Source organism: Dasypus novemcinctus, chromosome 19 (assembly GCF_030445035.2).
Source record: "Dasypus novemcinctus isolate mDasNov1 chromosome 19, mDasNov1.1.hap2, whole genome shotgun sequence".
Classification (NCBI taxonomy): domain Eukaryota; kingdom Metazoa; phylum Chordata; class Mammalia; order Cingulata; family Dasypodidae; genus Dasypus; species Dasypus novemcinctus.
The window spans coordinates 48,045,909-48,068,543 of NC_080691.1; the positions used below are offsets into that span (position 1 = coordinate 48,045,909).

General features: G+C 66.3%; 2 protein-coding genes across 2 annotated transcripts; both read right to left on the reverse strand.

Moving 5' to 3' along the window:
• Positions 1-2,677: 2,677 nt before the first annotated feature.
• Positions 2,678-9,090, reverse strand: LOC101439330 (sushi domain-containing protein 2). Its single transcript, XM_012528237.3, has 15 exons — positions 8,920-9,090; positions 7,619-7,826; positions 7,324-7,475; positions 6,755-6,922; positions 6,380-6,554; positions 6,096-6,297; positions 5,844-5,929; positions 5,497-5,765; positions 5,105-5,248; positions 4,805-4,963; positions 4,192-4,440; positions 3,833-4,105; positions 3,544-3,720; positions 3,346-3,448; positions 2,678-3,240 (listed from the first exon to the last, which is right to left on the reverse strand). The coding sequence occupies exons 1-15, from the start codon at positions 9,005-9,007 to the stop codon at positions 3,216-3,218; spliced, it is 2,478 nt and encodes an 825-aa protein (XP_012383691.3). The 5' UTR covers positions 9,008-9,090; the 3' UTR covers positions 2,678-3,215.
• Positions 9,091-13,643: 4,553 nt separating this feature from the next.
• LOC101424827 (sushi domain-containing protein 2) lies at positions 13,644-20,941 on the reverse strand. Its single transcript, XM_058281091.1, has 15 exons — positions 20,829-20,941; positions 19,352-19,559; positions 18,566-18,717; positions 18,009-18,176; positions 17,398-17,572; positions 17,106-17,307; positions 16,806-16,891; positions 16,460-16,728; positions 16,065-16,208; positions 15,765-15,923; positions 15,151-15,399; positions 14,792-15,064; positions 14,503-14,679; positions 14,304-14,406; positions 13,644-14,201 (listed from the first exon to the last, which is right to left on the reverse strand). Exons 1-14 carry the CDS (start codon positions 20,914-20,916, stop codon positions 14,306-14,308), a joined length of 2,451 nt encoding a protein of 816 aa, XP_058137074.1. The 5' UTR covers positions 20,917-20,941; the 3' UTR covers positions 13,644-14,201; positions 14,304-14,305.
• Positions 20,942-22,635: the final 1,694 nt, after the last annotated feature.

Here is a 22,635-nt window from a genome sequence, read left to right on the forward strand (position 1 = left end):
TTCTTTGTCCGCTTCTGTTGTTGCCAGCAGCACGAGAATCTCTGTTGTCATCTTGGTGTGTCAGCTCTCTGTGTGGGCGGCGCCATTCTTAGGCGCTGGGCACTTTCTTTCGCGCTGGGCAGCTCTCCTTATGGGGTGCACTCCTTGCGTGTGGGGCTCCCCTACGCGGGGGACACCCCTGCATGGCACGGCACTCCTTGTGTGCATCAGCACTGCACATGGGCCAGCTCCACATGGGTCAGCGAGGCCCAGGGTTTGAACCGCAGACCTCCCATGTGGTAGGCGGACACCCTAACCCCTGGGCCAAGTCCGCTTCTCATTGAGTTTATTTCCTGTTCTTGCAGCTCTTGCCCGCTTTGTCTTCACGACCTCCCCCGAGCAGGGGGTTGCCATCCCCCTCAATGGGCAGAGGGCAGGTAACCTCTGCCCGAGGTCCCACAGCGGTCCCTGGTGGGTCCCCCCAGATGCAGGCAGGCTGGGCAGGGCACACGCCCTGAGCCTCTCGGCCCACCCCTGCCGCCCAGCACATGTCCAGGCCTCTGTCTTTAGCGTGGCACACTTGCCACCGAATCCCGGCCCTGGCCCCTTCCTGTCTTCCTCGGGTTTCAAACCCTCTCTGGGCCACACCAGGTGGGAATGTGAGAACTCACCCCATGAGTAGGCTCAACTGGAGGCAGAGAAACGAGCTGGAAAAGGAGGAAAGAGCAGCTGGGGCCCCCTGGGGAGGCCGGGCAGAGCCTGCTTTAGGGGCTCCCAGGAGATGCACCTGCTAGAGATGGGGTCCCCCAAGGATGAGCAGGGAGGATTGGGAGATCCGGCACAGGATCTGGGGACTGGACGGCCTGAGCCCAGGCTGGGCGGCAAAGGCGGGCGGCTGGCCATCGGGATCCCATGCTGTGATCTCAGAATTGAACCTCCTGGTGAGCCACCCCCTCCCCAAGGCTGAGGTTTCCATGCTGCGTGTCTTCTGGGAGCTGGACCTTCCAGGGTCTCCCTGCTATCCTTTTGGCACAACTGGGGCCTCCGGTCTTTGCACAGGCCTGGCAGTGCCTCTGACTTTTGGGTAACCCCTGTCAGGTGTCGGGGCTTCCCAGCCTGGCCTGCCCCTGGCACTGGGAACGTCTGGGGCGAGGGTCATGGAGAGTGCACCCCTTCTCCCGCCCGGGAGGGGGTGTCACCTGGTAGGGTGGGGGAGCCTGAGGCGGGCCATGCTTTGCTCCTGGGGCAGGGGAGGTGCCTCGATTTGCTAGTCCGCGCCCCTTTCCCCCGGGACCCCCGTGTGCAGGGCGCACGTCGGTTCCTCTGCCTGGAATACCCTCTCCGACCCCTGGCACCTCTGAAAATCCAGTCCTTGGCTGGGAGCCTGAGAGCTCTCATAGCGCAAACCTGCCCTTCTCGGCCCCCTGGGCGCCTGCTCCCATATGTGCAGGGTGGGTGGGGCCACCCAGGAGGACTCCACCGGAGGAGACCGGCCCTCCCTGGCTGACAGGTGACTGGCTCCGCCTAGGGGTACCCTGGGGATCCAGGTCTGGGGGCGAGCCCCGCCTTACCTCATCTGCAGACAGGAAAGTACCTGCCCAGCAGCCAAGGGGACAGCCCTGGGCCCCACCCTGCCCCATGCCCCTGCAAGCCTGAGGACGGGAAAGCTGGGCGCTGGGTGGGGAGGTGAAATGGGAAGCAGTGGGTGGCGGCTGCGTATGTTTTGTGCTTTGTCTGCTTGTTTAATCCTGTCCGGTCTCTTTTAATTGGCATGTTTATTAGTCCATTACATTTTATCAGTGATGTATGAGCATGGAGGGGCTTTCCTGTCCCACCATCCCCTGGGGCCAGGCAGCCCCTGCAGTGCCTCACCCGCAGTACTAGTCCCTCACACGTGCCTCATGGTTCTTTAAAGCTCTGCTAGCTCATCTCCTCCAGGAAGCCCTCCAGCTGGCCCTGGCCCTGCTAGAGACGGCCATGGTGAGGCTGAGAGGTGGGAGTCCTGGGATCCACCCTTGGTGGCCAGAGCCAGCTGGGCCCCCTGAGGGTGAGCGACATAACCTCGCCGAGACTGGCCAGAAGTGAACCTTAGCTGTGGCAGCAACAGCCCCACGGGGAGGGAGACCTGGAGCGGGGCTCAACCTCTGCTGCCCTCTCATGGCCACTACTGGCACTGCAGGGGGAGCAGGCCCGCCCTCCCCGCCTTCCTCCAGTGATCCCCCTAAAATGCAGATACTTCCTTTTCTGCCCCCAGCCTCCAGGACTCCCATTCCACCCCCTGGCCACAAGCTACGGGGGGACTTTGGGCTCCACTAAGCCCCCAGCCGACTCCTAGCCTGTGTCAGGAGCCTCCGTGCCCCATTCAGGACAGGTGAGCCCTCTGGCTCCCAGATGCTCCTGGGCGCAGGCTCAGGGGACTTGGACTGCAAAGCTGGACAGCTCCCCTCAGGGACCCCGGGTTGGGCTCCGCTACCTGAGAGCCCTCCCAGACTTCACTCTGCGTCCCCGCCCCGAGTACGCCCGGGTCCTCAAACTTTAAAGATGGAGAGACAGAGGACCAGGGCTGGGCGGGGGGGGGGAGCAGCTGGAATGGATGGAGGAGGGGGACCCAGGCCTAGCTCACTCGGGGTGAGGGTGTCGCTGGGGTTGACCCCACAGGGCAATCGTGGAACTTGCAGAACTGCGCAGAACACGACTGTGCAGGGCACCATGGGCTATTCTTTTAATTTCCCTCCCACAAGGTAGAGGTAGGGTGTTTCCAACCCAAGTCCCAGAAGAGATAGGCAGTCCAACCCAGAGTGCAAAGGCTTGTCCCACAATGGCCGCCCTGGGGCCCCGTGCTCTCTGCTCCAGGGCTGGCCCGGGGACCGCACCATGGCATGCTCAGAGACTCCTGGGGTTACGGTATCGGGCAATCGAGTACCAGGTTAGGGCCTGGGATGCATTGTGAAAGCTCCAGTCCCCAAAGCCTTGGCTCTGGGGCAGTAGAGTCTTGAGATGAGGAATCAACGGTTCTAGCACAGGGAGGTTGGGTGCCCGGGCTCCGAGGTGGCCGAGGAGGTCCCCAGTCCCAAGTCTGTGGGTGTCAAAGGCCCAGGAAGGAGGTGCTTAAGTCCCAGGGGATGCAGGGCTCAAAGTACTGGGTGGCGTAGCCGCAGGCAGGTGGAGGCTGGGTCTTCAGCCCACCGTCCTGCGAAGATCAGGCGAGGTGTGCTGCCGGCGAGGCGGGCTCGCGCTCACGCACGTGGACCCCAGTCATTCCTGCCAAAGAAATGGGGTTGAGGTGGGCACAGACCTGCACCTGTCCCCCACCACTGACCCCAGGTCCTCATCACCGCCAAGTAGCTGGTCTGCGGGGTGGCCCACCTTTGGGTTTTCCTGCGACGCAAAAGCACGTAGATGACCGCGCCCAGCGCCACCACGGCCAGGCCCCCAAAGACGATGCTCAGCAGCACTGTCTGGCTCCGTCCTGCGCAGGGGATGGGGGTGGTGAGGCCCCGGTGAGCCCCTGGGGGGCAGCCGGGGGGCTGGGGAGGGGCAGACGGGTGGGCGGGGCGCCCTCACCTGGCTGGCACGTGGGGGTGGGTGAAGACCAGGTGCCGTCAGCCTGGCAGGTGCTGGCCGCCGCCCCGTCCAGGCTGTAGCCGCTGTCGCAGCTGAAGAGGACGGTGGAGCCCGCCAGGTACTTGGTGCCTTCCTTGTGCCCGTGGGGAGGCGCTGCCACCCAGCCGCAGGACACCACTGAGGTGGGGATGGGAGGCAGAGCTGAGGGGCCGCCCACCGCCTGCACAGCCGGTCCTGGGGGTGGGGGTCCTACCCCAGCACCGGGTGCCACCCTCGCCCCGGCGCTCACCAGGCATCAGGCTGTGCGCGCGGTGCAGGTGCAGCTGGTGGGCGGCCCGCGTGGCACTGCCCACGCTCGGGTTCCCGGTGGCCGCCACGTCGAAGTTGCAGAACGGGTCGTCCCCGCAGAGGGCAGCGGCCTCGCCCGTCGAGCCGGGGCCGAGGGCGGCCTCCTCGGGGAACAGGGGCTCGAAGCTGGGGTCGTGCTTGGGTCCAAACAGGAAGGCGTTCAGCAGCAAGCGCGAGTCGTAGGTGAGCAGGGAGGACTCGTTGCGGACAACCCCTGCGGAGCAGACGCGCAGGGGCCGGGGTCTCTTCTGGGTCCACGGACCACGCCCCCCCACCCCGCGCAGCCCACCGCTCGCTCACAGTCGGCCCCGAACCGGAACAGCTGCCGGGAGCTGGAGGCCGCGGGCAGCACGCGCCCGTCACGCAGGGTGAAGTCGTCGGAGGGGTCGCCGTTGAGTGTGCCCAGCAGGCCGCGCGTGTGCGAGAGGAACTTCTGGGGCAGCAGGACGGCCACGCTCAGGGATGGGCCCTGGGCGCTCACCTCCAGGCCTGCCCCTGACGACAGCATGACGGACACGTTTTTCCCAGCGGACACCGACAGGAACATGCCTGGGCCGTGGGCAGGAGCGCAGGGTCAGGGCGGCTGTGCAGTTCCGCGGGGAGGGCTGGGCATCAGGGGACGCGGGGCAGGGGGCCTGGGGAGGGGCGGGTGTCCCCGAGGCCCACCCTGCTGCTACCCTGCCACCTGCTGTGGTCGGCCCCTCGGCCCCCCCACCCTGGGGCCCCTGAGCCACCTCTCCCCCTGCAGAGCCTCAGCATGCTGCTTCATCGGCGATGACAGCTTCATGCCAGCTCCTGCCCAATCCGACTGAGAGTCATTTTATGGATGGTTACTGGATGTGCAAGGACGAGGGCCTGTGGCTTGCCCGGCAGCGATCACCCGTGTCCTGGGATGCCCCATCGGCCCACTCACCCGTCAGGTCCATCCAGCTCTGCTCCGCAAAGCTGAGACTCTCCTGGTTGAGCAGCACCTCCAGGCCCCCCGCCCCGCCGGCCAGGCGGACCTCCAGCACGTCCGAGGCACCCTCCTGCACGGCCACCGCCGTCAGCCGTGTGCCGCGGGCCTGTGTGCCTGGGGGTGGGGCCAGAGGGGGCTAAGCTCAGCCCAGGTGGCCCGCCCGCGGCACACACAGGCCTGCCCACCCACCGCCACCTGCCACCTGCCCCGGTCACTGGGGCCAAGCGCCATCCACGGCTCACAGGCCGGGCTCACCGTTGGCCATCGCCCCCGGCTCGGCCCGCGCCTGCACCGTCAGGTTGGTCAGTGCCGCCTCCAGCAGCACGTACTCGCCGCACCCGTTGAAAGAGTAGCTGGCGTTGTCGAAGGTGATGAAGTGAGGGTCTCCAAAGACAGAGGCTGGGGGGGAGCGGGGGTCAGTGGGAGGGGTGGGCTCGCCATGAACAGGTGCCAGCTGGGAGGGGGGCTGGAGCGGGCAGGGGTCAGTCAAGAGGGGATTCGGCCAGGGTGGGCGTTGGCCCGGAGAGGGTCCGCCAGGAGCGGGAATCGGCTGGGAATAGGGGTCAGCAGGGGACAGGGGGAGGCAGGGCGGGTGTCAGCCAGGAGGGGTGAGCCTACCCCCACCCCCGGGGTCCGCTGGCCCCTACCCAGGCGCGGGGGCTGGTAGGTGCGGCAGTCGCTGGAGGGCCGCCGCCGCATGTAGCGGTCACACTCGGGCGCCCAGAGGCAGCAGTAGTAGAAGCTGAGGACGTCGTACACCCAGTGGGAGTAGCCGGGCACGCGGGGCGGCGCGAGGTACGGGGGCGCACCCCAGTCGTGCCCGCGGTCCGGGGTGCTGCCGCTCGTGGAGTCGGCCGTCAGGAGCTGCGTGCCCGCCGCCGTGTAGCAGCACTGCTGGCCCGCGGCGTAGCGGGGGCTGCGGGGACACGGGTCAGGAAGTGTGGGACATGAGCCCACACACACACCTGCACCCCCCACCCTCATCAGGGCTCACCTGGCTTGCACGGAGCGCACACAGTGCACGGCCCCTGGGTGGTAGGTGCACACGCTGCCCTGCTCCATGTCACAGCCGTAATCCGTCTGCAGAGTGGCTGACGCTGTCACTCTGCGCCCACCACTCCATGTAGGGGCCCTGAGTCCCACCTATACCTCCCAGGGACTGGGTCCCTCACCCCCACCCTCTGCGCAGTCCTGGGAGGCCGCGCGGTCGTGTCCCCGGGGTGGGGAGCGAAATAGAGGGGCTCACAAAGAAGCGCCCTGAGTCCGCTCGGGCCTGGGCCAGGGTGCATGGGCAGTCGGGCAGCTCCTCCAGGAAGTCGGGCAGCTGCTCCTCCAGCATCTCCCAGGCCAGGCACTTGGCGCGGGCCCAGGCCACCGCGTCCTCCCGGAAGTCCTGGCCGAGGTGCCAGGCCAGCGCATGATCGTTGCTCCAGATGGCCTGCACGTCCCTGCAGGGTCCTGAGCTGTTCAGTCCTCCCCCCTGCCCCCTCCTCTGCCCCCTCCCAGCCCTTCTCCGCTCAGATGCCTCACTTTTCCCCAGCTCGGTGTCCGCCACTGATGATCCTCAGGGCACCCATTTCCCATTTCTGGAAGTTGCTCGGGGCGGGTTTCGGGATGAAGGAGAAGCGGCCGGAGTTGGAGATGTTTGTGGCCAGGGGGTAGAGGTATGACCACTTGGCCGCCCATCCCTCCGCGTACGGCTTCCCTGAGGACAGAGATGCCGCAGTCAGCGCCGGGCCCCTCCGAGTGTCCCGGGGGTGGCTGCACCAGGCTTCAGCGATCCGAGCCAGCTGACGGACAGTCGGACGGGCCCCTGGGGCTGGGTGACTGATCCCCCACCTCTACCCCCAACCTCCCGATGGCCCCAGGCCCCTCAGGGGGGCCCCCGGCCCGCGCTGGCCCCACCTGTCTCCTCGTAACCCCACAGTTCGATGGTGACAGTGTCTGAGGACAGGATCCCGGGGTTCCAGGTCACGGTGAGGTCGCCGTCGATGCCCGAGGTGCCGTAGTACTGCCAGCGGGTCTCATTCACCAGCTCGCTCTTCTCTGACATCGACACTTTGCCGGGGTGCACTGGGTGGGGTGGGAGTCGGGGGTAAGGGCAAGAGCAGGCCTGGGGTCCAGGGATCCAGGGGAGGGGCCCTGGGCTTGAGGGCTGAGGGGCCTCCCCAGGCCCTCCCGCAGAAAGGGAAACTGAGGCTGGAACCTGCCTTCTACCAGATCCTTCCTGCCAGGTGGGATCTCTGCTCGCCCTCACACCCTCTGGGCTGGCACTCTGGGCAGGCTGCCAGGGGGTGGGTGGAGAGCTGAGCAGAGGGGAATCCCCCGCCCCATGGGGGGCTGGGTGGGGTGGGCCGCCCTAGAGACCTGTTCAGCCAGAGCGGCAGGCAGGGTGGGTGGATCTGGTGGATCCGGTGGATCCGGGCCGGGAAAGTCCCCAGCTGTGGGGAGGGCGGGAGGGGGGTTCGGCTCACTGGACAGCCAGGTGCCAGAGCGCGGGAAGGAGCTCCCATTGTCCAGCGAGAGTGTGAAGGGGATGCGGCCGCTCTCGTACAGCAGCGGGGACACGCAGTGCACGCGGCTGAGGCTGTCCACCCGGCCGCGGGTCTGGATGCTCTCCTTAAACCTGGGGGGGGGCAGAGATAGCCGGGAAAGGGGGGGCCGGGGGATGGAAAGCCTCCCTCCTGACCTCCTGGGAACCCATCCCACCGGGGATCACACCTACCCTCCCCCCAACCCCCACCCAGGACGCGGCACCCGGGCACCCACCTGCAGATCACGCCGTCGGTGCGGCCGCCCCAGCGCAGGTGCTGCACCATGAAGTCCTTGCCGCCCATCAGGGAGCCCGAGTAGGGTGAGATCTCGAGGCAGAAATCGCGGAAGTCCGAGCAGCAGGTGCCCAGGCCCTGGCAGGTGGGGTGGCAGGAGCACGGCCCGCCCTGGACCCCGCAGCGCAGGGAGCAGCTCTCCTGGGCCCCTGCGGGAGAGGACCTTGGCAGAGCCTGGCCCGGAGCAGATCTGGCTCCAATTCCAAAGCCCATTAAGGAGCGGTTGGCAAGGCTCGTGGTGAGGGGCGCTTCCAGGCACTCAGAGGTGCCACATGGGCAGGCAGAGCCCGCCGGGCAGGGTCCGCGGAGCGCGGCGGCTGCCTGAGCTGTCGCTGAGGGTCAGGGGACCTCCCTATCCACTCCCGAGTTGGTGGGCAGTGCCCACGGGGGACGCCCGGCTGCCCCGTGAGGACCCCTGGCTCTCCTGGGCTGGGGTCCAGGGTGTGGCCCCTCAGTCTCATTGGGGCGGGCCTGAGTCCACAGTCCCTGCCGAGGGTGGCTGCTCCTCCCAGCAGAGGTGAGGGGTGCCCGGCCTTGGGGGGATAGGAGTTTAGGCAGAGGGCTGGGCTGGGAGCAGCGGAGAGTGCGGGCCCGTGGCCAGGCTGCGTTCTGTGCGGGTTGGGCCCCGCGCCCAGGCTGTCCTCGGCGCGGGTTGGCCCCACAGCTGGCAGAGCCCAGTCCAGGGGCAGAGGTGGGCTGAGCAGTCAAGGTCAGGGATCCACTTTGCCAAGCGCAGGGCCCGGCGCCCTAGAGTGAGGATAAGTGTTTATGGACCAGGTGCAGAGAGCTCTGGGGTGGGGTTGGAGGAAGGAGGCTGAGTGATGCCAGTGAGTGTGATAAGGGCTGGAGGGTGGAAGCACCGCCCTGGGCGACGGGGTGGGGGGCCCTGGGGCTGCCTTCCCCTAGACTCTTCAACATTTGGTCTCCCCCAGGTGGGGTGGGGTCTGCTACCCGTGGGCTGGGGGAGGGTATCTCCCACCGGAGGCTCAGGGTGCAGGCCCAGGGCTGCCCGGGTCCCCCCTGTCCCAGTGCCGGCTCAGCCACCTCCCTCCCAGGCAGCTGCGGCCTCCAGGCTCCCAGCGTGTTTAGAGCGATAGGCCCCAGACCCCCGCATCCCTGCCACAGGGTCCCCAGGCTTCCTTCCTGGCGCACCCGTACTTCCACAGCCCCAGCCATGGAGCCAGAGGGACGTCTGCTGGAGCCAGACAGAAGGACAGAAGGCGGGGGTGGGGGGAAGCATACCTGATGCGGGGCGGGGGCTGGAGCCCGGGCCTGTCGCCAGCAATAGCAGCAGTGGCAGCAGGGCCCAGGGCGCGCGGTGCCGCTCCATGGCGCAGCCTGCGTGCGCGGTGCAGCGGCTTAGAGGCCGCAGTGGGAAGCCTCCTGCTCTCTGGGCTCCCTCTCTCCCTCCGGCCCCGCCCCGCTCTGGTACCGCCTCCCCCCGCCCCGCCCCTTGGTCCCCTCTCAAAGTTCATAGGTGCTCTTGAGGGGCCAGACCTGCTCTGTTAGCACATTCCTGCCTTGGGGGGTGGGAGATGGGGAGGCCACACCTTGGCCTGGGACCCTCGAGGGAGGGCCAGGGACCCGCCCTCCAGGACCTTTGGCCCTGGATGCTCCCAGCAGCGTTTCCAGAGGCCGCAGCTCTGGCTGCCAGGCCCGGCACTGCAGCGATACTGCGGCGTCAGAAGGGAGAGGCCGTCCTTGTGATGGGAATGCTCCCAGGCCCTGCCCGGTAGCCCTGGGCAAGAGGCCTCACTTCTCTAAGTCCTCCTCTGGACCTGTCCCCAATTCCCCCCTCCTACCCCCATGCAGCCCAGCTGGGGCACACAGGCGAGTTAGTTCCTGCTCAAGGCCTGCATGTGTGGGTGCTCGAAGGGACCCCTCTTGCAGGAGAGGGCAGGAGGCCAGGAGGTCAGGGAGACCCCGGCCGAGTGTGTCCAGAGCCAGGTGCTCCCCACGGGGCCCACCGCCAGGGGCCCTAGACGGTGGCCTGCTCCTGCCGGTCGCTCAGGGATTTTGCATAACCTCTTCAGTGTCCCCTCCCTCCTGCTGGGAGGGAGAAGAAACCCGGGCTCAGCCGGGGCGGGGCAGTAAGAGCCCAGGCTGGAATCTCCTGCCACGGGCCCTGCCCCGGGCCCTGCCCCCTTGGGCTGGGTGTCAGGCAGGCTCCTGGCCCTCCTAGTCCGAAGGGGATGGGTCAGAGGTGCTGGGCTGGCCCAGGGCGAGCACCCTGTCACGTGACTTAGGCCTTGGGCTGTTAGCCCCACTTAGTGCTGGGTCCTGGGCAGCCCACCGTCCCTGGACTGGTGGGCCTGGTGGTGGCAGGAGACTCCCCTGGGGCCGGAGCAGAAGCTGGTGCCTGCAGAGGAGCCAGAGGGAGCCTGCCAGGGTGGGCGGGGTGGGGGGACTTGAGGGTCTGGGGCCTCACGAATCTGCTCGCAGGGCAGCTCCCCACCAAGACAAGCCCGCAAGCTCCATCTTCTCAGGGCCTCGGTTCCCATGGGGGAGAAAGTCCCTTAACTCCCGGGCTTGCTGGGGGGTACCTGTCAGTGGGGCCCTGGGGGTGGCCAGGGAGCAGCCCGACCCCCAGCCAAACCTCTCACCAAGGGCCAGGCAGGTGGCAGGAGCACTCACAGGCTGGGGGGAACCGGAGGGCAGGGGGGAGCTGGCTGTGGGGGTGCATGTGGGAGAGGAGGTGGGGGGCTGGAAGAGCCCCGTTTGCAGCCTGGAAGGGCAACTTTAACGCCCTCCTGCTGAAGTCTAAAATTTTTATTTTTGCCATTTTTGAAGCAGGGGCTGCACAGACTTGTTTTGCACTGGGCCCTGCAGCCTCCGTGGCCAGTCCTGGAAGAGGGCAGCAGTGGGGAGAGGTGTGCATCCCCTCCCCCAAGCCACCCAGCTCCCCCCACTAGACCCTGCCTGCCTCTCAGACCCTTCTAACCTGGGCTTCCAGCCCATCAGGGGTTACACCTGGATGCTCCCTCCAAGTCCAGCTCAGCCTCACCCAAGGGTGCGTCCTGCCGGGCTGCCCAAGGGCTGGCCATGGCCTGGGGAGAGCAGTCAGGTTAGGGAGGGCCCAAGGGCCCAAGTCCCCACCCCTGGAGGGAACTGAGGTACAAAGACAACCATTCCATCTTTATTAGAAAAGAAACAAAAACAAACAAAAAAACAGGCTGTGGGGTGGGCTTCACCCAAACGACCCCTCCACAGGGGCAGGGTGTGGATCCCGCACCTGGGCTGGGTGCGGCAGGTTGACGAAGTTAACGAGTCCTAGAAAAGGAGGCGGGCTCTGCTGTGCTGTCACCTCCAACTACTGTCACCGGAGATCAGCTCCTCCTGGGCTGGTCTGGAAAAGTCTGTCTCCTATGGGGCCCGCGCAGCCTGCTGGCCCGAGCTAGGCCTGTGGGGGGGCGCTGCGGAGGGGGACGGCTGCGTGGGAACTGGGAGCCCCGGGAGGCCTCTGGCCTGGCCCCGGGTCTGGCTGAGGGCCAGGCAGGGCGCCCCGCCCCCGGCCTAGATGTCCATGTAGTCGTCGTCCTCGTCCGTCTCGCTGTCCAGTGAGGACTCCTGGCTGGACGTCTCCAGGACCTCCAGGGCCGGCTGGCACAGGCTCTCCTTCCTCACGTTGGCGGCCGACTGGGCAGACAGGATGGCCGACTGCAGGGACAGGACGGGGCCTGGGCAAGCGCCTGCCTCTGGGCACCTCGTGCCCCACTGTGGAACCAGGAGTGAAGCCACACACGCTCTAGGTCCTTCCTTTATCTGAAATTCTCCTCCCCCTCTTCCCTCCCCTGCCCCAACCCTGCAGCCTGGGCTCTCCAGGTCCCCCTTCCTTGCTCCTGCCTCTCCCATGGCCCCCCCAGGCGTCCCGGGGCCCTCCAGTCCAGCCTTACCCTGGCTGCAGGTGGGCTCGGCACCCGGCTGGGTGGTGGCCTCCAAGGGCCAGCGGTGCGGCTCTGCTGGGGACGCCGCGGGGGTGGCCTTCATGGGCTGGTCATGCCGGGGCTCCTGGGGTGGGGGCCCAGGGTCCTCTGCTGGCTCGTCTCCCTTGTGGGGACGTGGGGGCCAGCTGTGGGTGACATGCTCCCCCCGTGTCCACCACTGGACTGTCTGGAACCCTGACAGTGTGGCCTGGGCTGGGTCCTGGCCTCCTGCGGGGAGGGTGGGCCCTGGACCCTTGGGTGCCTTCACAAACAAGCACGGGGGTGGGCCAGGCGGGTGCTCGCAGGCAACGGCACCCTCGGGATCACCAGGGGTGGCTCCCTGAGGTCTCTCCGTGGAAGTGGACCTACGGCTGTCAGAGGGCGGCTCGGGGGAGCCAGAGGGTCTCTGCTCCCCCTCCCCCTCTACCCCGGCTACTCCCTGCAGAAATCAGAAACGCCCAGACTCACCAACAAAGTTGGAGGGGGCAGAGCCCACCCACCTGGCAGCACCCGGGGCTGCTTCCAGGCCTGGGCTCTCCCACCACGCCAGCCTTCGCCCACAGCCCTCCCCGCACCCCGTGCTGCCCAGCAGCGCCCCTCTGCAGGAACGCCCCCTCCACCAGCCCCTCTCCAGCCCGAGGGCAGAGCCCCAGGGAGGCCCAGGCCTGGGCTGTTATCAGGCGGCTCCGCCTGTTCTCCCAGCACCCCACGCCCCACGGGCCTCCTCCGTGCTCCAGCCTCACTGCCGGCCGTCCAGGACCACCGCCTCCAGCAGGGCCCAGGGCTGTAGGATGGAGAGGGGCTGCCTCACAGGGGAGGGGGCCCTGTGCCCGGTCTTCAGAGTGACGCCCTGGGGATCCACGTCTGCGGGGGAGCCCTGCCTCACCTCCTCTGCAGAGAGGAAAGTCCCTGCCCTGCAGCCAGGGGGATGGTCCTCAGCCCCACACTGCCCCCAAGTCCTTGCAAGCACCTGCAGGCAAGCCGGATCCTGGGGGGTGTAAAGCACGGTGCACAGACGGTGGTAGGTGCAGATGTAGTTTGTTTTGTGCGATGTTTCCTTGTTTAATCCTGACAGTTTCTTTTAATTGGCATGTTTATCGCATTGCATTTTATCAGTCATTATGGAGGGGATTTCTTGTCCCACCACCTCATCTAGGGTCTCTTGGGCACTGTCTCTTGGGATCAGGCAGCTCCCCCCGTGCCTCACCTTCAGCGCTCTTCCCTCACACGTGCCCCAGATTTGTAAGAATCCGCTAGTTCACCTCCTCCAGGAAGCCCTCCAGCAGGACCCGGCCCTACCAGGGACTGGCCGTAATGGTAAGGGTGAGAGGGTGGGAGGCCTGGGATTTGCCCTCGGCCCATGCCACCTGGGTCCCCTAGGGGTGGGCTACACATCGCTGAGACTGGCGTGGGGATAGGCCAGTAGCGAACCTTTGCTGGGGCGGTGACAACCCCACAGAGCGCGGGGGTGGGGTGGGGGATGGCCCAGAGTGGGGCGCAGCCTCCGCCACCCTCTGCTGCCCTCGTGTGGCCAATCCTGGCACTGCAGGGGGAGCAGGCCCACCCTCCCCCTTCCTACACCGAGATCCTCCTAAAATGCAAAAGCTACCCATTATCTACGCAGCCTTCAGGACCGCTATCAAGGCCCCTGGCTGGGGGTGGGGGGTAACTTCTGGATCCACTAAGCCCAAGCCAGCTAGCTCCTAACCTGAGTAGGGAGCCTGCATGCTCTGCAGGTGAGCGCTAGCACGCCTTATGCTCAGGAATGCGGGCCAGGCTGGGGAGGATCCTGCTGACCCCTCCCACACTTCACTCAGTGTCCCCACCCCGTGGTGGCCCATCTTCAAACCCACTTTAAAGATGGAGAGACAGAGGACGGGAAGCTGGGGGGGCGGAGCAGCTGGCGTGGATGGAGGAGGGGGGACCCAGGCCCAGCTCACTGGGGCGGTGGCGGCAGGGAGGCATTGGGTTTGACCCCACGGGGCAATTGTGGAACTCGCCAGAACTACAACACAGCACAAACAGAGAGGGCACCAGAGAAAGGTCGCTGTGGACTGTTCTGGTCTTTTTCTCCTCATGGTACAGGCAGGGGGTTTCCAACCCAAGTCCCAGAAGAGATAAGACATCGAGCTGGAGTGCAGAGGCTTGTCCCACCCACGGCCTTCCTGGGGCTCTCTGCTCCGGGGTTGACCCGGGGACCGCACCATGGCATGCTCAGAGACTCCCTCCTGGGGTTACGGTATCGGGCAATCGAGTACCAGGTTAGGGCCCGGGATACACGTGAAAGCTCCAGCCCCAAAGCCTTGGCTCTAGGACAGTAGAGTCTTGAGATGAGGAATCAACGGTTCTAGCACAGGGAGGTCAGGTGCCGGGGCTCTGAGGTGGCTGAGGAGGTCCCCAGGCTCAAGTCTGTGGGTGTCAAAGGCCCAGGAAGGAGGTGCTCAAGTCCCAGATCCTGGGGATGCGGGGCTCGAAGCACTGGGTGGTGTGGCTGCGGGTGGGTGGAGGCTGGGTCTTTGGTCTATCATCCTGCGGAGATCCGGGTGAGGCGCGCTGCTGGCCAGGCAGGCTTGCACTCACAAATGGGGTCCCTGGGAATTCCTGCCAAAGAAACGGGGTTAGAGCAGGCAGGGAGCTGCATCTGTCGATGTCCCGCCCCCCTCACCCCAGGCTCCAAGTAGCCAGACTGTGGGGTATCCCCACCTTTAGGTCTTCCTGCGACGCAAAAGTACGTAGATGACCACGCCCAGCGCCACCACGGCCAGGCCCCCAAAGACGATGCTCAGCAGCACTGTCTGGCTCCGTCCTGCGCAGGGAATGGGGGTGGTGAGGCCCCGGTGAGCCCCTGGTGGGCAGCCGGGGGGCTGGGGAGGGGCAGGCGGGGGGGGCGGGGATCCCTCACCTGGCTGGCACGTGGGGGTGGGTGAAGACCAGGTGCCGTCAGCCTGGCAGGTGCTGGCCGCCGCCCCATCCAGGCTGTAGCCGCTGTCGCAGCTGAAGAGGACGGTGGAGCCCGCCAGGTACTCGGTGCCTTCCTTGTGCCCGTGGGGAGGCGCTGCCACCCAGCCACAGGACACCACTGAGGTGGGGACGGGTGGCAGAGCTGAGCGGCCGCCCACGGCCTGCGCAGCTGGCCCTGGGGGTGGGGGTCCCACCCTGGCACCAGGTGCCGCCCGCGCCCCCGTGCTCACCAGGCGTCAGGCTGTGCGCGCGGTGCAGGTGCAGCTGGTGGGCGGCCCGCGTGGCGCTGCCCACGCTCAGGTTCCCGGTGGCCGCCACGTCGAAGCTGCAGAACAGGTCATCCCCGCAGAGGGCGGCGGCTGCGCCCGCCGAACCGGGGCCGAGGGCGGCCTCCTCGGGGAACAGGGGCTCGAAGCTGGGGTCGTGCTTGGGTCCGAACAGGAAGGCGTTCAACAGCAAGGGTGAGTCGTAGGTGAGCAGGGAGGACTCGTTGCGGACAACCCCTGCGGAGCAGACGCGCAGGGGCCGGGGTCTCTTCTGGGCCCACGGACCACGCCCCCCCACCCCGCGCAGCCCACCGCTCGCTCACAGTCGGCCCCGAACCGGAACAGCTGCCGGGAGCTGGAGGCCGCGGGCAGCACGCGCCCGTCACGCAGGGTGAAGTCGTCGGAGGGGTCGCCGTTGAGTGTGCCCAGCAGGCCGCGCGTGTGGGAGAGGAACTTCTGGGGCAGCAGGACGGCCACGCTCAGGGATGGGCCCTGGGCGCTCACCTCCAGGCCTGCCCCTGACGACAGCATGACGGACACGTTTTTCCCAGCGGACACCGACAGGAACATGCCTGGGCCGTGGGCAGGAGCGCAGGGTCAGGGCGGCTGTGCAGCTCCGCGGGGTGAGTGGGGCATCAGGGGACGCGGGCAGGGGGCCCGGGGAGGGGTGGGCGCCCCTGAGGCCCACCCTGCTGCCACCCTGCCACCCGCTGTGGTCGGCCCCTCGCCCCTCGACTCCATTCCCCCCGAGCCACCTCTCCCCCTGCAGAGCCTTGACAGGCAGCTGCGTCAGCGCTGACAGCTTCACGCCAGCTCCTGCCCATCTTACCGGGAGTCACTTTTCGGATGGTTACTGGATGTGCAGGGACGAGGGCCTACGGCTTGCCCAGCAGCGGTCACCTGTGTCCCGGGGTGCCCCACCCATCAGCCCACTCACCTGTCAGGTCCATCCAGCTCTGCTCTGTGAAGCTGAGACTCTCCTGGTTGAGCAGCACCTCCAGGCCCTCTGCCCCGCCGGCCAGGCGGACCTCCAGCACGTCCGAGGCACCCTCCTGCACGGCCACCGCCGTCAGCCGCGTGCCGCGGGCCTGTGTGCCTGGGGGTGGGGCCAGAGGGGGCTAAGCTCAGCCCAGGTGACCCGCCCGCGGCACACACAGGCCTGCCCACCCACCGCCACCTGCCACCTGCCCCGGTCACTGGGGCCAAGCGCCATCCACGGCTCACAGGCCGGGCTCACCGTTGGCCATCGTCCCCGGCTCGGCCCGCGCCTGCACCGTCAGGTTGGTCAGCGCCGCCTCCAGCAGCACGTACTCGCCGCGCCCGTTGAAGGAGTAGCTGGCGTTGTCGAAGGTGATGAAGTGAGGGTCTCCAAAGACAGAGGCTGATGGGGAGAGCAGGGGTCAGTGGGAGGGGTGGGCTCGCCATGAACAGGTGCCAGCTGGGAGGGGGGCTGGAGCGGGCAGGGGTCAGTCAAGAGGGGATTCGACCAGGATGGGGGTTGGCCTGGAGAGGGTCCGCCAGGAGCGGGAATCGGCTGGGAAGAGGGGTCAGCAGGCGACGGGGGTAGGTAGGGCGGGTGTCAGTCAGGAGGGGTGAGCCCGCCCACCACCCCTGGGGCCCGCCGGCCCCTACCCAGGCGCGGGGGCTGGTAGGTGCGGCAGTCGCTGGAGGGCCGCCGCCGCATGTAGCGGTCACACTCGGGCGCCCAGAGGCAGCAGTAGTAGAAGCTGAGGACGTCATACATCCAGTGGGAGTAGCTGGGCACGCGGGGCGGCGCGAGGTACGGGGGCGCACCCCAGTCGTGCCCGCGGTCCGGGGTGCTGCCGCTCGTGGAGTCGGCCGTCAGGAGCTGCGTGCCCGCCGCCGTGTAGCAGCACTGCTGGCCCGCGGCGTAGCGGGGGCTGCGGGGACACGGGTCAGGGCCGTGTGGGACGTGAGCCTACAGACACATACCTCCACCCCCCACGCCCATGCTCACCTGGCCTGCACGGAGCGCACACAGTGCAAGGCCCCTGGGTGGTAGGTGCACACGCTGCCCTGCTCCATGTCACAGCCGTAATCCGTCTGCAGAGCGGCCAACACCGTCACCCTGCACCCGCCCTCCGGCCACCCCATCCTTGGAACCCACCCCACACAGGGGCCCTGGGTCCAGGCTAAACCTCGCTGAGGTCTCTGTCTGCCCTCCATGGGACCGGGTCCCTCACCCCCACCCTCTGCGCAGTCCTGGGAGGCCGCGCGGTCGTGTCCCTGGAATGGGGAGTGGAATAGAGGGGCTCACAAAGAAGCGCCCCGAGTCCGCTCGGGCCTGGGCCAGGGTGCACGGGCAGTCGGGCAGCTCCTCCAGGAAGTTGGGCAGCTGCTCCTCCAGTGCCTCCCAGGCCAGGCACTTGGCGCGGGCCCAGGCCACCGCATCTTCCCGGAAGTCCTGGCCGAGGTGCCAGGCCAGCGCGTGCTTGTTGCTCCAGATGGCCTGCACGTCCCTGCAGGGTCCCGGGCTGGTCAGTCCTCCCGGGCTGGTCAGTCTTCCCCTTCTGCCCCCTCCCAGTGCTTTTTCCGCTCAGAGGCCTTACTTTTCCCCAGCTCGGTGTCCGCCACTGATGATCCTCAGGGCACCCATTTCCCATTTCTGGAAGCTGCTCGGGGCGGGTTTCGGGATGAAGGAGAAGCGGCCGGAGTTGGAGATGTTTGTGGCCAGGGGATAGAGGTACGACCACTCAGCCACCCATCCCTCTGTGTACGGCTTCCCTGAGGACAGAGATGCCCTCGGTCAACTCAGGGTCCCTCCGAGCACCCCTGGGGCAGGTGCAGCTTCGGCGATCCGAGGTGGGTCCCTGGGCTGGGTGAACACCCTTGCCCACCTCCAACTTACCCTGGGTTCCCCAATCCCTGTTCCGGGGCCCAGGGCCTTGAGAAGAAGGGCAGAGCAGATTGCTTCCTTCCCCAGGACAAGTTTCCAAGTCTCTGAGGCCGAGCTCCAAAAGATAAGCCAGGCACCCCCCACCTGCCCACCCTCCTGCCCGACTGAGGTCACTGCCGTCCCTCTCCTGCTTGCCTACCCCTCTCCCAGTCTTTGTTCCAGCTGTGCCCAGCCTGGAATTCCCTTTCTTCCATGTCTGCAAGTCCCAACCTCCTGATGGCCCCAGGCCCTGCAGGGCTTGCCGCTGGCCCACGCAGTTCCCACCTGTCTCCTCGTAGCCCCACAGTTCGATGGTGACGGTGTCTGAGGGCAGGGTCCCAGCGTTCCAGGTCACGGTGAGGTTGCCGGCGATGCCCGAGGTGCCGTAGTACTGCCAGCGGGTCTCGTTCACCAGCTCGCTCCTCTCTGCCTTTGATGCTTTGCTGGGGTGCACTGGGTGGGGTGGGAGTTGGGGGTTAGGACAGGTGAAGGCCTGGGGCCCGGGATGGGGCTCTGGGCTCGAGAGCTAAGGGGCCTCCCAAGGGCCAAGCGTAGCAGCAGCAACAGGTCTCCAAAGACCCTCTTGCAGAAATGGAAACTGAGGCTGGGAGACTTGGTTTCCTGCTGGGTGGGGCCCCTGGCCATCCCCTATGGGCTGGGCCTCTGGGCTGGATGCCAGGGGGTGGGTGGAGAGCTGAGCAAAGGGGAACCTCGTACCCCGTGGGGGCTCCCAGAGGTGGGCGGGTGTTCCCAGAGACAGGTTCAGCCAGAGTGGCAGGAAGGGTGGGTGGACCCGGGAAAGTCCCCAGGTGTGGGGAGGGCGGGAGGGGGTTTCGGCTCACTGGACAGCCAGGTGCCAGAGCGCGGGAAGGAGCTCCCGTTGTCCAGCGAGAGTGTGAAGGGGATGCGGCCGCTCTCGTACAGCAGCGGGGACACGCAGTGCACGCGGCTGAGGCCGTCCACGTGGCCGCGGGTCTGGATGCTCTCCTTAAACCTGAGGGGCAGAAGGATGTGGAGAGAGAGGAACACTTATTCAGGGCTGGTGGGAATGCAGAATGGTACAGCCACGGTGGAGGACTGTTTGGCAGCTCTTAAAGAAGTTGGATGTGGACTTGCCATGTGATCCTGCAATACCACTACTGGGTATATACCCAGAAGAGCTGAGCAGTGACACGAACAGACATCTGCACACTGATGTTCATAGTGACATTACTCATGATTATCAAAAGATGGAAACCAGCCAGGTGTCCTTCAACCCATGAACGGATAAACAAACGTGGTCTATTCACACAATGGAATATTATGCAGCGATAAGAAGAAATGAAGTCATAAACCATATGACAGCATGAACGAACCTGGAGGACACTTGTTGAGTGAAACAAGTCAGACACAAAAGGACAAATATTGTATGATCGCATTACTATGAACCAAATAAGTTGTGTAACATATTGTATGATTCAAAAAAATTAGATACCCAGTAAAAAACAAACCTGGGGGCAGAGATGGCTGGGAGAGAGGGGGCCGGGGATGGAAGGCCTCCCTCCCCACCTCCTGGGGACCTATCCCACCAGGGATCACACCTACCCTCCCCCCAACCCCCACCCAGGACGCAGCGCCCAGGCACCCACCTGCAGATCACGCCGTCGGTGCGGCCGCCCCAGCGCAGGTGCTGCACCACGAAGTCCTTGCCGCCCATCAGGGAGCCCGAGTAGGGTGAGATCTCAAGGCAGAAATCGCGGAAGTCTGAGCAGCAGGTGCCCAGGCCCTGGCAGGTGGGGTGGCAGGAGCACGGCCCGCCCTGGACCCCGCAGCGCAGGGAGCAGCTCTCCTGGGCCCCTGCGGGAGAGGACCTTGGCAGAGCCTGACCCGGAGCAGATCTGGCTCCATTTCCAAAGCCCGTTAAGGAGCGGTTGGCAAGGCTCGTCGTGGTGAGGGGCGCTTCTAGGCACTCAGAGGTGCCACACGGCCAGGCAGAGCCCGCCGGGCAGGGTCCGGAGAGCTCTGCGGCTACATGAGCTGTCACTAAGGGTCAGGGGGGGCCCTCTCTCCACTCCTGAGTCGGTGGGCAGTGCCCACGGGGGACGCCCGGCTGCCCCGTGAGGACCCCTGGCTCTCCTGGGCTGGGGTCCAGGGTGTGGCCCCTCAGCCTCATTGGGGCGGGCCTGAGTCCACAGTCCCTGCTGAGGGTGGCTGCTCCTCCCAGTAGAGGTGAGGGGTGCCCGGCCTTTGTGGGGACAGCAGTGAGTTTAGGCAGAGGGCTGGGCTGGGAGCGCGGAGGGTGCAGGCCCCGTGGCCAGGCTGCGCTCTGTGCGGGTTGGGCTCCGTGCAGCTTGGGCCCCGAGCCGGCTGCTTTCGGTGCAGGTTGGGCCCCTGCGGCCAGGCGCTCTGTGTGGGTTGGGCCCCGCGACCAGGCTGCGCTCTGTGTGGGTTGGGCCCCGCGGCTCTGTGCTGGTTGCGCCCCGTGGCCAGGCTGTGCTCGGCGCGGGTTGGGCTCCGCGGCCAGGCTGCGCTCGGTGCGGGTTGGCCCCACAGTTGGCGGAGGCCAGTCCAGGGGCAGAGGCGGCTGAGCAGTCAAGGCCAGGGACCCACTTTGCCAAGTGCGGGACCTGGCGCTCAAGAGCGAGGATAATTATTTATTGACCAGGTGTGGAGAGTTCTGGGGTGGGGTTGGAGGAAGGAGGCTGAGTGATGCCAGTGAGCATGATAAGGGCTGGAGGGTGGAGACACCGCCCTGGGCGACGGGGTGGGGGGCCCTGGGGCTGCCTTCCCCTAGACTCCTCATATTTGATCTCCCCCAGGTGGGGTGGGGTCTGCTACCCGTGGGCTGGGGGAGGGCAGCTCCCACCGGAGGCTCAGGGTGCAGGCCCAGGGCTGCCCGGGTCCCCCCTGTCCCAGTGCCGTCTCAGCCACCTCCCTCCCAGGCAGCTGCGGCCTCCAGGCTCCCAGCGTGTTTAGAGCGATAGACCCCAGACCCCCGCATCCCTGCCACAGGGTCCCCAGGCTTCCTTCCTGGCGCACCGGCACTTCCACAGCCCCAGCCATGGAGCCAGAGGGACGTCTGCTGGAGTCCGGCAGGACAGGTGTGTGTGGGGGGGCGGGGCGTACCTGATGCGGGGTGGGGGCTGGAGTCCGGGCCTGTCGCCAGCAATAGCAGCAGCAGCAGCAATGGCCAGGACGCGCGGTGCCGCTCCATGGCGCCGCCTGGGTGTATGCCGTGGCCTGCTTGCAGGCTAAAATGGCAAGCACTCAGCTTTTCTCTGTTCCCCTTCTGGGGCTGTCCCACCCCCAAAGTCCATAGGTGCCCTTGAGGGGCCGGACCTGCTCTGTTAGCACATTCCTGGCCCGGGGTAGAGGGTGGGGAGGCCACGCCTCAGCCTGGGACCCCGAGGGAGGGCCAGGGACCCGCCTTCCAGGACCTTTGGCCCTGGATGCTCCAGCAGGGATGCCGCAGTAGCCGTCAGAAGTGAGACGTTGTCCTTGCAGTGGGGACATCCTCAGGCCCTGCCCAGTGGCCCTGGGCAACAGGCCTCAGTTATCTTAAGTCCTCAGCTGGGAGGTGTCCCCAATTCCCCCCCATGCAACCTGGCTGTGGGGCACATGAGCAAATTAACTCCTGCCTGGGGCCTGCCTGTTTGGGTGCTTGCAGGGACCCCTCTTGCAGGGGAGGGAAGGAGCCAAGGGGGCTGGGGGGACCCCTTTTGGCCGCACTGGGGCTGATCATGGCCGTGTGTGCCCAGACCCACGTCTAGGGATGCTAGCATGGTGCAGGGCCTGTCCTTGTCTCCAGAGGTGGCTCCTCCCAGGCAGAGAGGCATAACCTCTTCAGTGTCCCCTCCCGCCTGCTGGATAGATGAGGAAACCCAGGCTCAGCCAGGGCGGGGCAGTAAGAGCCCAGGCTGGAATCTCCTTCCCTGGGCCCTGCCCCCTTGGGCTGGGTGTCAGGCAGGCTCCTGGCCCTCCTAGTCCGAAGGGGATGGGTCCACCTGCCACTAGAGGTGCTGGGCTGGCCCTGGGTGAGCACCCTGTCATGTGACTTAGGCCTTGGGCTGTTGGCCCCACTCAGTGCTGGGTCCTGGGCAGCCCACCGTCCCTGGACTGGTGGGCCTGGTGGTGGCAGGAGACTCCCCTGGGGCCGGAGCGGGTATTGGGGTGCTGCAGAAGCTGGTGCCTGCAGAGGAGCCAGAGGGAGCCTGCCAGGGTGGGCGGGGTGGGGAGACTTGAGGGTCTGGGGCCTCACGAATCTGCTCGCAGAGCAGCTCCCCACCAAGACAAGCCGGCAAGCTCCATCTTCTCAGGGCCTCGGTTCCCATGGGGGAAAAGTCCCTTAACTCCCGGGCTTGCTGGAGGGGACCTGTCAGTGGGGCCCTGGGGGTGGCCAGGGAGCAGCCTGACCCCCAGCCAAACCTCTCACCAAGGGCAGGCAGGTGGCAGGAGCACTCACAGGCTGCGAGGACCCGGGGCGGGGGGGGCAGGGGAAGCTGGCTGTGAGGGTGCCTGTGGGACAGGAGATGGGGGGCTGTCATGAGGAGTAGACCCATTTTGGGCCCCTGGAACAGCCCAGTTTACAGTGTGGAAGGGCTGGCCCTGTGGGTCTGGTTTCATGCTTTGCTGCTGTAGAGGTACTGGGACTGGGTCCTCTTATGTGGGAGGCTGGCACTCAACCACTGAGCCACATTGACTACCCTGAGTTGGCTCCCTGGTCTGTTTGCTCAGTTTTTCACTCCTTGTCTGCTTGTTGGTTTGGCTCATTTTCTGTTTTTTTTTTTTTAGGAGGCACTAGGAACCAAGGGAACAAAATCAGGACCTCTTCCATGTGGGAAGCAGGCCGGCACTCAACTGCTTGAGCCACTTCTGTCCCTGCTTGTTTTTGCTTGTTTCTTTAGGAGGCACTGGGACCCCTTCTCCCCCAGTC